The sequence below is a fragment of the Bubalus kerabau genome, chromosome 3 (genome assembly GCF_029407905.1).
Source record: "Bubalus kerabau isolate K-KA32 ecotype Philippines breed swamp buffalo chromosome 3, PCC_UOA_SB_1v2, whole genome shotgun sequence".
Taxonomy (NCBI): Eukaryota; Metazoa; Chordata; class Mammalia; order Artiodactyla; family Bovidae; genus Bubalus; species Bubalus kerabau.
The window spans coordinates 110,493,760-110,507,160 of NC_073626.1; the positions used below are offsets into that span (position 1 = coordinate 110,493,760).

Genomic DNA, 13,401 nt, shown 5'->3' on the forward strand with positions numbered 1-13,401 from the left:
AGTAACATTTCACTTAATCAAAACTGAAATATAAAAAAAAATGGGGAAGGCTATGAAACTTCTGTAATAAATAATTGGCAGAATTATAAATGAATCATTAATACAAATACTAAAAAAATTTAATTAAGAAAATGAGTATCTATCTTATAAAAAGATTACTTTCAAAGTGTTTTTAAAGTATTTTTAATGTTTAAAGTGGTTAGCTGTATAAGGTAAGCAATTTCAGTGCTCTGGGATAAAAAAAAAAATATTGTTTTACCAGTTACAGCTTAACTTCTCTCTGTTTCTGAGCTTATCAAGAAAGACTCTTTAGAACTAAAATGAGCAATTGCATACCATAGGAGCCTTCTCATGTAATATTCTTCTTTATACTTTGTTAAATTTCTGCTGGATTGGGAAGTGCTAAAAAAGTATTCCTTTTAGCAAACAAATAACTGAAGAGATAGAATTTAAATATGAGTGGTGCCAGTGGTAAAGAATCTGCCTGCTAAAGCACAAGACACAAGAGACAGGGGTTTGATCCCTGCATCGGGAAGATCCCCTGGAGGAGGAAATGGCAACACACTCTAGTATTCTTGCCCAGGAAATCCCATGGACAGAGAAACCTCGAAGTCTACAGTCGATGGGGGCACAAAGAGTTGGACATAACTGAGTGACTGAACACCATGTAGTAATTATTTGAGAGTATATAGAGATATGGGCTTCCTAGTTATTGTTATTAGTTCAGCTAATAAAGAATCCACCCACAATGTAGGAGACCCCAGTTTGATTCCTGGGTTGGGAAGATCCCCTGGAGAAGGGATAGACTACCCACTCCAATATTCTTGGGCTTCCCTTGTGGCTCAGCTGGTCAAGAATCTACCTGAAATGAGGAAGACCTGAGTTTGATCCCTGGGTCAGGAAGATCCCCTGGAGAAGGGAATGGCTACCCACTCCAGAATTCTGGCCTGGAGAATTCCATGGGTTGTATAGTCCATGGGGAGGCAAAAAGTTGGACAAAACTGAGTGACTTTCACTGACTTTCACTTTCAGAGATAGGACACTGATAAAAATACAACATATATTTCTGCAAGTTTTACACAAATGCTTGTAATTCAAAGTGGATTATGACTGAAAAGAGAATGACAAATTATGTACCTTTCCTAAGACCTATTATACATTCCTATCATGATATTGAGACAATTACCGAGAACATGAACTTTGGTCGAGTCACCCACCCAATTTGGAAATAGAGAGCACCATCAGATGTTTTAAACTTTTTCCTGGGCTTACATATATCCTGTTATGATTAAACTTGAAATAACAGAGTTTTTGAAGGAATTATTTTGACTTCCAACTTACAAGTACCCAGTGCTTGTGTGATAATTTAAATATGACTTGCTAAAGTCTCCTGTCAAGTAAGATCTACTTTCTCCTGTATTCAGAAATCTGGAGTTGGAGTTGAGTAAATAGGGAAGACTTTAAGAGAGAGAGAAAGGAAGGGAGGGAGAAAGAGAGAATGGGAGGGAGGAAGTAAGAAAGAAAGAGAGAGGTTCAAAGAAGGGGAGAACACAAGGAAGAGTGAAAGAGGAAGGAAGAAAGGGGAGAGAATGTACATTCAAAGTGTTGGACCCTACAATGCTAACAGAGGCAGAAAACAATCCAACAGACATGTAATTCAACATCTTCTACATGGTCCACATCTTAAGCCTAATAATGGGAGATAGAAAGCTTTCATAGGAAGATATTAGGAAGCAACTCTGGCCGGGCTAGAATATAGTAAACAAATCTCTGTCCTTAAACTTCAATTTTGCATAGAGTGCTAAACACATAAACTGGGAAAAAATGAAATGTCTTCCATTTGAATATGCATAGAGAAAGGGTTCTGAGTCTAAAATTATTTCTGCCTTTTTTAGAGGGAAAACGTGGCATGGCTTAACAGTATGCAATTTGTAATTATTTAACTGTATACTCTAACACCTGTTTATAATTTTATCTTAAGCAAACATTTTTTTTTTACATTCTTTAGGTTACATTTTTAGGCCATGAGGCCATTAAGAGCATTGAATAATGTGCAGCTGACGTGCTTCAAAATATATTAAAAACATTAGAGAATGGAGAGTTTCCTTTAAAACATAAAAAACAAACTATGAATTCCTTTTAAAAATATTATCCTTAAAGAGAAAATCTATTAGCCTAGTTAGCAAACTAACCAGAATTTATAAAATATTCTTATGGTAGCTTATATGCCATTAGATTTAAAAAGAAATCTTTCTGCAGAAGCATAATATACATAGATATGTTTAAAATCACAAGTATCCAATTCAATAAATTATCTCCAGTGTACACATCAGTGTAAACCAACGTTCAGGTCAAGAATGAGCATTATTATTATCTCAAGTGCTCCCTGGTGTTCTTCATCACTATCCCTTTCTTTATCTTCAAAATAACTCCTTTTTGACACTTAAAACCACAGATTAGTTTTGCCTTTTGAACTTTACATAAATAAAACCATACTACATGTATTTCCTGTCCATTTTTTCCTCATTATTATTTTCATGAGATTCTTGCATGTTGTTGCTTATAACTAATGTTTCATTTTTAATTTTCTATTTCCATATACTCTTCTTATAATGGATATTTAGATTATTTTTTAGCTTTTGCCTATTTCTAAAAAGGTTTATGTGCATATTGTGGACATGTTTTGTGCACTTGTGCATGCTTTTCTCTTGCATATACAGTATAGCAAGAGTAAAAATGCTAGGTCATAAAGTGTGGGTATGTTCAAATTTGGGGCTTCCCTGGTGGCTCAGCAGTAAAGAATCCACCTGCAATGCAGGGGGTTCAATCCCTGGGTTGGGAAAGATCCCCTGGAGGAGGACATGGCAACTGAGTCAGAGGCAACTGAACACAGCGCCCACACAGCATGTTCAAATTTAATTGTTGTTTAGTTGCTAAGTTGTGTCTGACTCTTTGCGACCCCATGGACTGTAGCCTGCCAGGCTCCTCTGTCCATGGGATTTCCCAGGCAAGAATACTGGAGTGGGTGGCCATTTCCTTCTCCAGGGGATCTGCCCAACCCAGGGATCAAACCTGTATCTCTTACTTGGCAGGCAGATTCTTGACCACTGAGCCACAAGGGAACCACTAAAATTTAATACAATTGATACGTCAATTATTTCCCAAATCAATTGAACCAACTTATATTCCCACTACTATTGCTATGAGAGTTTTTGCCATTAGTCATCAATCTGGTGGAAGTGCAAAGGTATTTCTTTGATGTATTAATTTGTGTTTCCATGAATACTAATGAGTTGTGTATATTCGCACATCTTTATGTTCTCAGTCTAAACCAGATTTAATTTATTATCCACAATTACTTTTAATTAGTAAATTGTAGATAAGTTTTTAACTTTGACCTTTAGCACCCTAAAGTGCTAAATATGTGCAAGATAAGTGCAAGCAGACTGTTAGTTGCTACAGTATGGTATAGGGCAATCATCAACCCTCGAGATGTTAACTCAACTTTTCCTAGTTTCTTAGGTCTTCTCAATGAAGTGATTTTAAAAACAACGTGGTTCAAAATTTTAGGTTAAAATTACATTTTAATTAGGGTTCCCAAAATTAGTCAAGAAATAAGCTATTTCAATCAAATCAAATCTATTTACAACTTAGACAATGTAGTCCCTTTGCTACTCAGTAAAATTATTTTCAGATTTCTTACATTTTCTAGTTCCCAAATTCTGTTTACTCATTTGATCTGATGGGTTTCACCCGGGCCTCAAATCTGATCTAGAATTTGGAATTCAGGAGTGGTAGTGGATGAAAGGAAAATAACCTGGAATCTGCATTTGCAAGTCAGTCACCTACATGATTCTGATGAATTATCCATTGTGGAAAAAAACCTCATAATATGAAGATCTTGGAAAGATACATCAGCTGTTTTCTATATCCCATCAGAAAAAATGAACCAGGACCAATGGATGAAATTAAAGCAATTAGAGACAATTTAAAAGAGTTCTCTGTCAATAAGTTGTATCTAGCAGACTGACTAAGGAAAATTGCTCTTTAGAGATTTCTGTATAGTAGATGGTATTAGATAATTTTATAGGCTACTGTCAATACATTCTTCACAAATATTAAAAAAAAACAAACAGAATTTGTGTTGTGTACATTATCTACCTGCCAAGCCTAGAACAACTACAAATAGACATCATAATGGACAGACATTAACATTGACTTAATTTTTAGATCTTTAAGTCTCTCACCCTTTGAAAGTGCTTCTTTTCTTAAACATAGCCAAGACCCTTAGTAATAAACTTAAGCTTTGAATCTCAATGAGGGTACTTGGCATAATGCAACAGCAAGCATAAGAATGCTTGAAATAAATTTCCATAAATATGAAGCAAGCCTGTCAATAAATTTAATTTCTGTCTGATTTAATAAAAGGCCAGATAAATATACAAGCATAAAAGTTATAAATTATGTTTTAACTTTTTTTACCCACAACAATCATCTTATAGCAGATTAAAGTTTATAAACTGTGATTTTTACCTCATCTAACCACACTTAATATTGCTTCACAATTAGATAACTATAAGGAAATTGCAGCTTCAAATACTAGGTCTGCGATCAATTCAGTAAATTCTTCTGCTTAAGATTACTTGTATTAATACTATAAATTTCAATATTGTGAATGTGGCAAATTAAAAAATAATGATGTGTCAATATACATATAGACTTGTTTGTTTTCCAGAAGACTGAGGCAAAATGTCTAATTGCAAAGTCAATGTGGTTCTTATTAAATGGTCTTTTTTTTTATTACTGGTGTTCAAGAGGTATGGAAATATTTGAAGAAGTCTTCCTTTGTAGTTGAGAAAATTGTCTGAAGTGCTCAGTAGGAAACATTTTACAAAGCAAAGGGTTCAGACTGCATGGAGGTTTTCCCTCTGACTGATGAGACGCCAGGTTCTCACCTGGGAGGAAGAAATGGCCTAGACTTCTGTTGTCACTTTCTACCCATGATGAATCTGTTAGTCTTCCAGTCCACGTTTCTACTGGGGCTCCACAAGAGGCACAACTTCTATCTGCTTACCTGCTCAGGTGTTTGGAAATACTGGCTGTTTTGGCTCATGTGGTGGTGGTGGTGGTTTAGTCTCTAAGTCGTGTCTGACTTTTGCTGACCCCATGGACTGTAGCCACCAGGCTCCTCTGTCCCTGGGATTCTCCAGGCAAGAATACTGGAGTGGGTTGTCATCCTCCTCCAGGGGATCTTCCTTACCCTGGTATTGAATCTGGGTCTCCTGGCTCATGTAGAGAGAGGCTTCTTTCCACTCCACCAAAGGCTATCAAAGGAGTAAGAGTCCCATACTTACTCTGTTCTTCAGATGAAAAGAGATGTAAGGAGGAACAAAGATAGATGACATCTAAAGAAATCTTGAGGATTTATGTTCATTCCAGAATAACAGAAATATTGCTTCTTAGAAGGAAAGTTGAGGAAACTTGAGAACTTAAATTTTAAAATTCAGGACTAATAAAGTTTGTCAGTTAGTATTATATCAATATAACTAATATTATATCTATTATATCAATACAACTTATATCAATATAGTATATCAATATAACTTTAGCAAGATGAAATGATGGCAAACTCAGGCAAAAAGAGGAACCAATGGTATTCTTAAAGAAATCTGGTTACATGCAATTACAAGTTGCTCTTGTAAATTAATCCACTTATCCATTGACCATTTTAAAATATTAAGTAAAATGGTAACATTTATTGTGACTCAAGAAAAAATATCTTGTAGGATTTCCATGGTGGTCCAGACTCTATGCTTCCCGTGCAAGGAATGTGGGTTCAACCCGATTGTAGAAATTCCACAGTGTGGGGAAAAAAAAATAAAGAAAAATACTTTGTAACACAATTTTATTTCTATACTGTTCATTCTTTCTAGATGTGTGTCATCACTACTGTGTGAATTCTGAATCCTGTACCATTGGAGATGATGGAAGTGTGGAATGTGTCTGTCCAATACGCTATGAAGGATCAAAATGTGAAATTGACAAATGTATAAGGTGCCATGGGGGACATTGCATTATAAATAAAGACAGTGAAGATATATCTTGCAAGTAAGTAGAGAGCTAACTTAATTTATAAAAGCATTTGAACCCAAAAGGACATAACATTCTGGCAAAAAATGAGAACATTATAAATTATTGTTTTTTAATTAATTTTTTAATTGGAGGATAATTGCTGTACAGAATTTTGCTGTTCTCCATCAAACATAAACATGAATCAGAAATTCAATATGGCAAGTGTTCCATTATCTCTTTCTTTTTTTTTTTTCCTACAAAGAGAGTTCAATTCATTTTGATTAAACCAAAATTTATTCAAAAGGTGTTAACATACTTCTGGGAAACATGAACACTTATCATGAAATAATATGGTCAGATCATTCCCTGTATAGAATATTCCTAATAGTAAGCAAGCACAAGTGAAATGCAACATACCTTCAAAAAGCTTATGTAATACTTCCAAATTAGAATAGCTCGGACTTTTGTCTCATCATTATTATCAGCAATGAGTATTTGCCTTTCTGATTTTACAAAGTGATCCTCTGGGAAAGGAACAAAAGATCTGTTGAATGGAAACAAAATTTAATCTTTTTATCTGACTTGGAAAATTATAGTCGAAAATAAGTAGAAGGAATGATGCTTCCTAGGAAGCCACTACAATTAAGACATCCAATTACATTTTTGTTACACTGTCTTTTGCTCTGTGACTTTGAGATTAAGTGAATGGAAGACAGAACTTTGCAGCTAAAGAGTGGCATTCAGTTTCTGTCATGAAACAGATTTATGCCACAGAGGTTAGAGATCAATTCTCACTCTGAACTTCTTTTCACAACCTTTTAAAAGAAGGGCTTATAAATGATTGGGCTCTATCATTTGCCCTCTGTGTGTGTGTTAGTCACTCAGTCATGTCCGCTTCTTTTTGACCCCATGGACTGTAGCCCACCAGGCTCCTCTATACATGGGATTCTCCAGGCAAGAATACTGCAGTGGGTTGCCATTTCCTTCTCCAATCATTTGCCCTAGGACTATAATAAATGAGAATATGTGATAGAAAAGCACACCTTAAAACGTTCATGCCACAGCTTCCACCAAGACGGCCTCTGCGAGGGTGCCAGCCCTGAGTTATGTTACTCTGCCAAACAAGGTCCAATAAAATTTTATTACAGACATCATCATTTTTTTCTTTTTTATTTACTCTCATTTTAGAGTTAATCTATGTATGATTTGTTATCATTATAAATGACATTTACTCAAGCCCTCAAATTGGGTCATTTGAAAGTACATTATTTTTCAACTAAAGTCATTGAAAAATATGACTAATTATAATACATGCCTTTGATAAGTACATAAAGGTAAAATACATTTTTATTTAAACTATCAAAATCATGTTTGCTCATTAAATTCATCAGTTTTTTGTGATGAAACTTGAGCATGGCAGAACTTGATTTCAGTTAGTGAGCATACATCTTTCTTTATGTCCAGTGTACCATGTCAGAAATGCCCTGTAGAATCTTCTTTACAACCCCATTTCATTCACCCAGGAAATTGTGGACTATCGTGTAAGAGAGGCTGAGAGGCATAGTTTCCAACCCAGTTTATCTTGGAGAAGCACTTGCAGAGACACATACTGTTTCCATCACACAGGTCAGTTCCATGTGAGGAAGGAAGGGTTGGATTCTTAGGACCCTCACTGTTGCCTACTGTACAGACAATATTGGCTTAACCAACCTAGAAACACTGGAACCCATAACCTGAATATACTTTTGAGGTTCCACATTACAGTTCCTGACTTAAATATCTTTTTGGAAAACTATTTGTAAGAATGGATAAATAACAGTTGCTAGCAGTGAGTAGATAGTGAAAGTTTAAAAATAGGAGTATATTATTTGATTTACCAGATAGGCTATAATAACATATGAACATGACAATGCAAACACGACTCCTTGTGTATCTTGAAACGTTAGATAAGTTTGTTTTTATTTCTATGATACTTTTCATGCTAGCATTAAATAAAGCTTATAGCAATGTTGGTATTTCTATTTCATGGGTAAAGAACTGATACTAAAAGTCACAACTGAGTTAAACTTTTTATTTAAATGAGAAAAATTCAATCTGCATGTGTATTTGTGATTCCAAATACTAATGTGTTCCTAATGCCAAGCCTACAAGCTGTCAACTACAGTAGAAAATAGCTGCTGCTGCTGCTAAGTCGCTTCAGTCGTGTCTGACTCTGTGCGACCCCATAGACGGCAGCCCACCAGGCTACTCCGTTCATGGGATTCTCCAGGCAAGAACACTGGAGTGGGTTGCCAGTTCCTTCTCCAATGAATGAAAGTGGAAAGTGAAAGTGAAGTCGCTCAGTCGTGTCCGACTCTTAGAGACCCCATGGACTGCAGCCTAACAGGCTCCTCCATCCATGGGATTTTCCAGGCAACAGTACTGGAGTGGGGTGCCATTGCCTTCTCTGGTAGAAAATAGATACTCTTTCAAATATAATATGTATAATCTTTAAAACAGAATTAATTGTATATTTTTTTCTCTTCCTTAATAAATACTGATGAAGAAATGCTTGATCATAATTTTGAATAACCTAAATTATACCACTCTAATGTCAAATTGTTATGAGAATTCTTTCTGATTAATGGACAACTGCTAATTACAAATTGTGCATGCACGGGTGCATGCATGTAACATTCTAAGAAATTAAATTATAATGAAAACTGCATTAAAACATAAGCTGTACTATTTGATGCCCTACAATGATTTGGATAACTTATATTTCACATTTGAATTATCTACAAAATTCTGTCTTAAGTTTAGGATTCAAAGGAAACCCTCAGAAGGAGAACAGGGAAACAAACATCTTTCACAATTCTTGGAAGCAGAACTAATACAATATTGTAAAGTTTAAAAATAAAATAAAATTAAAAAAAAATGCAATCAATAAACAGAATATTTTCTCTTTTAAATGATGATGTTTGGTGCATAGTTATCTTTTTGTGGAAAATTCTTTAATGTATAATGAGCTAAATTTTCTCTTTGATGTTGTCCCTTTGATTGAACATGAAACTATAACTTTCTGTTCTTTGATTTTCAAGGAGGCTGGGCATGGAGAGCAAGGAAAAGTCTCCCAGCTCCATTTAACATATCAGACACCAATGCCATTAAATATGTACTTGCCTCACTTTGCTTCCATATTCAAATGCCTGTATAAATCATAAAGAATGTGATACTCTTTGTTAAATCTTTGAAACTTTAACCATTGCCTTCTTCCCCACATTTGTTTCCACTTTCACATATCTCCACTTCCCATCTAGAACAAAATTGACTTACTGCTTCTGTTCATCTTGAAAAGAACTGTGATATTTAAATCCATGTTCTTTTAAAAAAAATATTTAAATCAAATTCCTGGGAAAGTATAAGCAGTTCAGTACATTTCCAGCAACCCTACCACCTACACTAGGTCAAATAAATATGCAAATAATAAATAAACTGTAAGATAGTCAATCAATTATTGTAAATATCTAACCTATCATTGGGCTTCCCTGGTAGCTCAGCTGGTAAAGAATTGGCCTGCAATGCAAGAGACCCTCGTTCGATTCCTTGGGTCGGAAAGGTCTCCTGGAGAAGGGGTAGGCTACCCACTCCAGTGTTCTTGGGCTTGTCTTGTGGCTCAGACAATAAAGAATCTGCCTGCAATGCAGGAGACCTGGGTTCGATCCCTGGGTTGGGAAGATCCCTGGAAGAGGGCATGGCAACCCTCTCCAGTATTCTTGCCTAGATAATCCCCATGAACAGAGGAGACTGGTGTGCTACAGTCCACGGGGTCGCAAAGAATAGAACATGACTGAGCAACTAAGCACTCAACCCATCACTGGGCATTACCCTTTGATAGATGTGCTGCAGTAGGTATTTGTCATGAAGAGAAACAAAGTGATCAGTCAATGATATTTCAGCCTAATTTCTTTATTGAGGTTATGTCCAGATTTATTGTGATACCATTGATTACTTCATAGCAATTAGTGCTAACATCGTCTCATAACCAGAGTATTGACATGATCTGTTAGCCAAGGCTGTTACTTCCATACTTCTCATGGAAGAGATTTCCTCAATAATTTGGAATGTCAGTGCACTTTACTCTGTTCCCCCAACAATTTTCAATGTCCAATCTAATAGTATTTATTTAAAAATGCAACATGACAAGTGAGAAATTTCTGTACTTTTTCTATTGTTATACTTTTTCTTTCCCATGTAGCAGTAGGCACAGTTTTTTATTCTTATCTCAGACAGGCAATGCACTGTAAATTAGAATCATTTCCAAAATGTTTCCAAGAAAGCCTACCTCGTTACTTTGTTGCCATATTGCATATTGTTCCTATAATGTTACTGTTTATTTTTGCAATGAATTGTTACCTTTTTTCCTTTAGCATAAAAAGAGTTTGACATTAATTACAGTACATATTCAGGGATAAACCGTAGTATAAAGTGACTACAGGATAGTTCTATACATTCAGGCACAATGTGGAGTCTGAAACTCATAATAGTTCTTTGGACCAGACTTTTCAGTTGAGAAGGGATAGCTGAAGCATTTGCTTCCAGCGTATTTGATAATGTGGTTTATAAATAACAAAAAAGTCACCAAATTCAAGTAGTATGAAAAGGAAATAAGATACTGATATCTCCCTAAAGTGTAAATGACAGATCCTAGAGTATATTTTTCACACCTGTATCTAACTATAATATGTTTTATAGTAAACAAATGGGTTGAAAATTTGAAAATTACCAAAAGAAAAATTTTATGTCATCATTCTGTTAAAAAAAATCTTCGCCTCCAGCAAGTCTTTCTGTAAACCTTTTAGCCAGCTGCTTCATTACTCTTCTATGATGAATATCCTCATCTATTGAGAATTTGTGTGAGCTTTCAACAATAATCATGCCAATAACAATGAGGGTTTTTTTTTTCTCTGTTGCTGCAGCTGCACTAATGGAAAGATTGCCTCTAGCTGCCAGCTATGTGATGGTTACTGTTACAATGGTGGCACGTGCCAGCTGGACCCAGAGACAAATGTACCTGTGTGTTTGTGAGTATTTTATAACACTGTGGGCATTTTATGATATGACTTTAGATGTGCATGGAATCTCTGCTCTATTGTTCTCCATTCTTGGGGTAACATTTTAAATGAATGTTTCATGGACATCTCTGATCAAGTATTTTTCCTCATTGGTTCATGTACTACAGAACTTTCCCCTTCATTAATTTGCTATTGATTTCATAAGGAAGAGATCATTCACTCCTTAGCATCATACCTATTTCAAAGATTCAGAGATCTTTGAACTTGGAAATGCCTGTAAAAATGCTTCTAATTTAATTGACCTTATTTAGATATGTGAAACCCAGACATAATCATATTTATAAATGCTTTGGTACTTAGGGCCACTCTTTTCCAAGTACATAAGGTGTCTTTTCAAAAGTATAGTATTATTTGATATTCGTGTCAGATTTAGAGTGTTGTATTATGTAAACCTATTAAGCCCTTGTCTCTTTTGAAATATATTACATTGAATCTGGGTTTCTAAATCTTTGGAAAGTATTGTAGATTCTCTACTCCTGAGAAAATCTGGAACTTAAACATTTTTTCTTTCAAACACTTGATTATCCAGAGTGGAAAACTTGAAATAAGACTATTTAGCTTATGTGACTTCTATTTTGAATTTATCACTGCTTAACCAGAAGGATGATGCCCACATAGGATTCACGTCTGCATTCTGTTCCCCTTACTGTCAGAGTAGACTGTGATGAGTGTGTATGAGAAAGAAGTGAGCATACCTAAGAAAAACTGTGTTAATATGTTACTATTAATATCTCTGTATGAAATAAATTTGAAATATATTTGGAAAAAAAAGTCAGACACTTGATTTAGCTGTATTTTACTGAAATTCTGCAGATGCTCTGTGGGGTTTAAAAGTCAGCGCTGTGACCAGAAAGAGAACCCCTGTGATCACTACTGTCAGAATGAGGGGATTTGCACTTTAACTGCGTTTAATGAGCCAAGATGCAAGTAGGTTTAACCTTCCATTTACCGCTAAGCTTTGTGTGACATCATTTCAGGCCACAGTCCGTTGGTTTAAATCATGAACATCCACATGCATTTCACAGTGTATACTTAATCTTGGGGTTCATCTGTGTCATACATACTTAACCTTTGCTTTGCTCATGTATGCACCATGGTCAGCTAGTGTCTAGAAAAATAATGGAGGGAATGAAAATACTTGTGGAACTGTCTCATAAAAATATATTTGCTAGAATAGTGGCTTTTAATTAGACAAAGACAGAGCAGGTGTTTCTAGACTCTATTACCATACTAGATGCTATATTTTGAAAAGTGGCTTTTATTTAGTAACTTTTTATTTCAAGTACAGATGACTTACATTGTTTTGGTTCTTAACAAATACATTCATTTCCTCTGAGAAATTTCAGGGACCGCATTTTGGGTAACTATGAACCTTTATAACAATGCAAGTTATTTTTGCATCTTGCATTGAGTTTTAGAGATGAACCATATCTGACATCCTCCTTAATATCCCATGTAAACAGAAGTCCTGATTGGCAACCCCCAATAACAGCATATGGCAGTGTCTCAGAGGAGAAAGCAATGGAAGCCCACTCTAGTACTCTTGCCTGGAAAATCCCATGGGTGGAGGAGCCTGGTAGGCTGCAGACCATGGGGTCATGAAGAGTCGGACACAACTGATTGACTTCACTTTCGTGCATTGGAGAAGGAAATGGCAACCCACTCCAGAGTTCTTACCTGGAGAATCCCAGGGACGGGGGAGCTTGGTGGGCTGCCATCTATGGGGTCGCACAGAGTCGGACACGACTGAAGTGACTTAGCAGCAGCAGCAGCAGAGTACTTAGTGGTAGTTTTAAGGCACAATGGTATTAAAATTCAGATGTTTCATTTTCAAAACTCTATAATTTTTTTCATAGTCATCTATTTTGTTATTCAAGTAAATGTCCTTTTTTACACAATATTCGAAAAAAATGGGAAATTATTAAAATAATCATATAGGAAAATATTTTTTCTTTTTCTGGAAGATATTTGAATGTGTTAAACAAATATTCATTCCTACATAAAATGCAATCAGAAATATCCCTTTAAATATTAGTCTATATAAACCTCCATGAAAAAAATTGATTCACTTTTTCATTCATACTCAGGTTTAGTGCCTTGTGCAACTGAAGACAGAGAGGAGATACCTTTTTAGTATTACTTCTGTCCTGCCTCCACCTAAGTTCCTCCAGTTATTCAGCAAATGTTGATAAGACCCTGAAAGTGTGCTAAATCT

At 35.5% G+C, this 13,401-nt stretch overlaps 1 protein-coding gene across 1 annotated transcript in view; it reads left to right on the plus strand.

The window, feature by feature from the left end:
• Nucleotides 1-13,401, plus strand: part of LRP1B (LDL receptor related protein 1B) — a 1,835,261-nt gene that overhangs the window by 1,778,808 nt on the left and 43,052 nt on the right. The window contains exons 85-86 of the mRNA XM_055574440.1: nucleotides 5,934-6,108; nucleotides 11,031-11,135. Coding sequence (XP_055430415.1) covers nucleotides 5,934-6,108; nucleotides 11,031-11,135 — 280 coding nt within the window. The remainder of the gene's footprint in view (nucleotides 1-5,933; nucleotides 6,109-11,030; nucleotides 11,136-13,401) is intronic.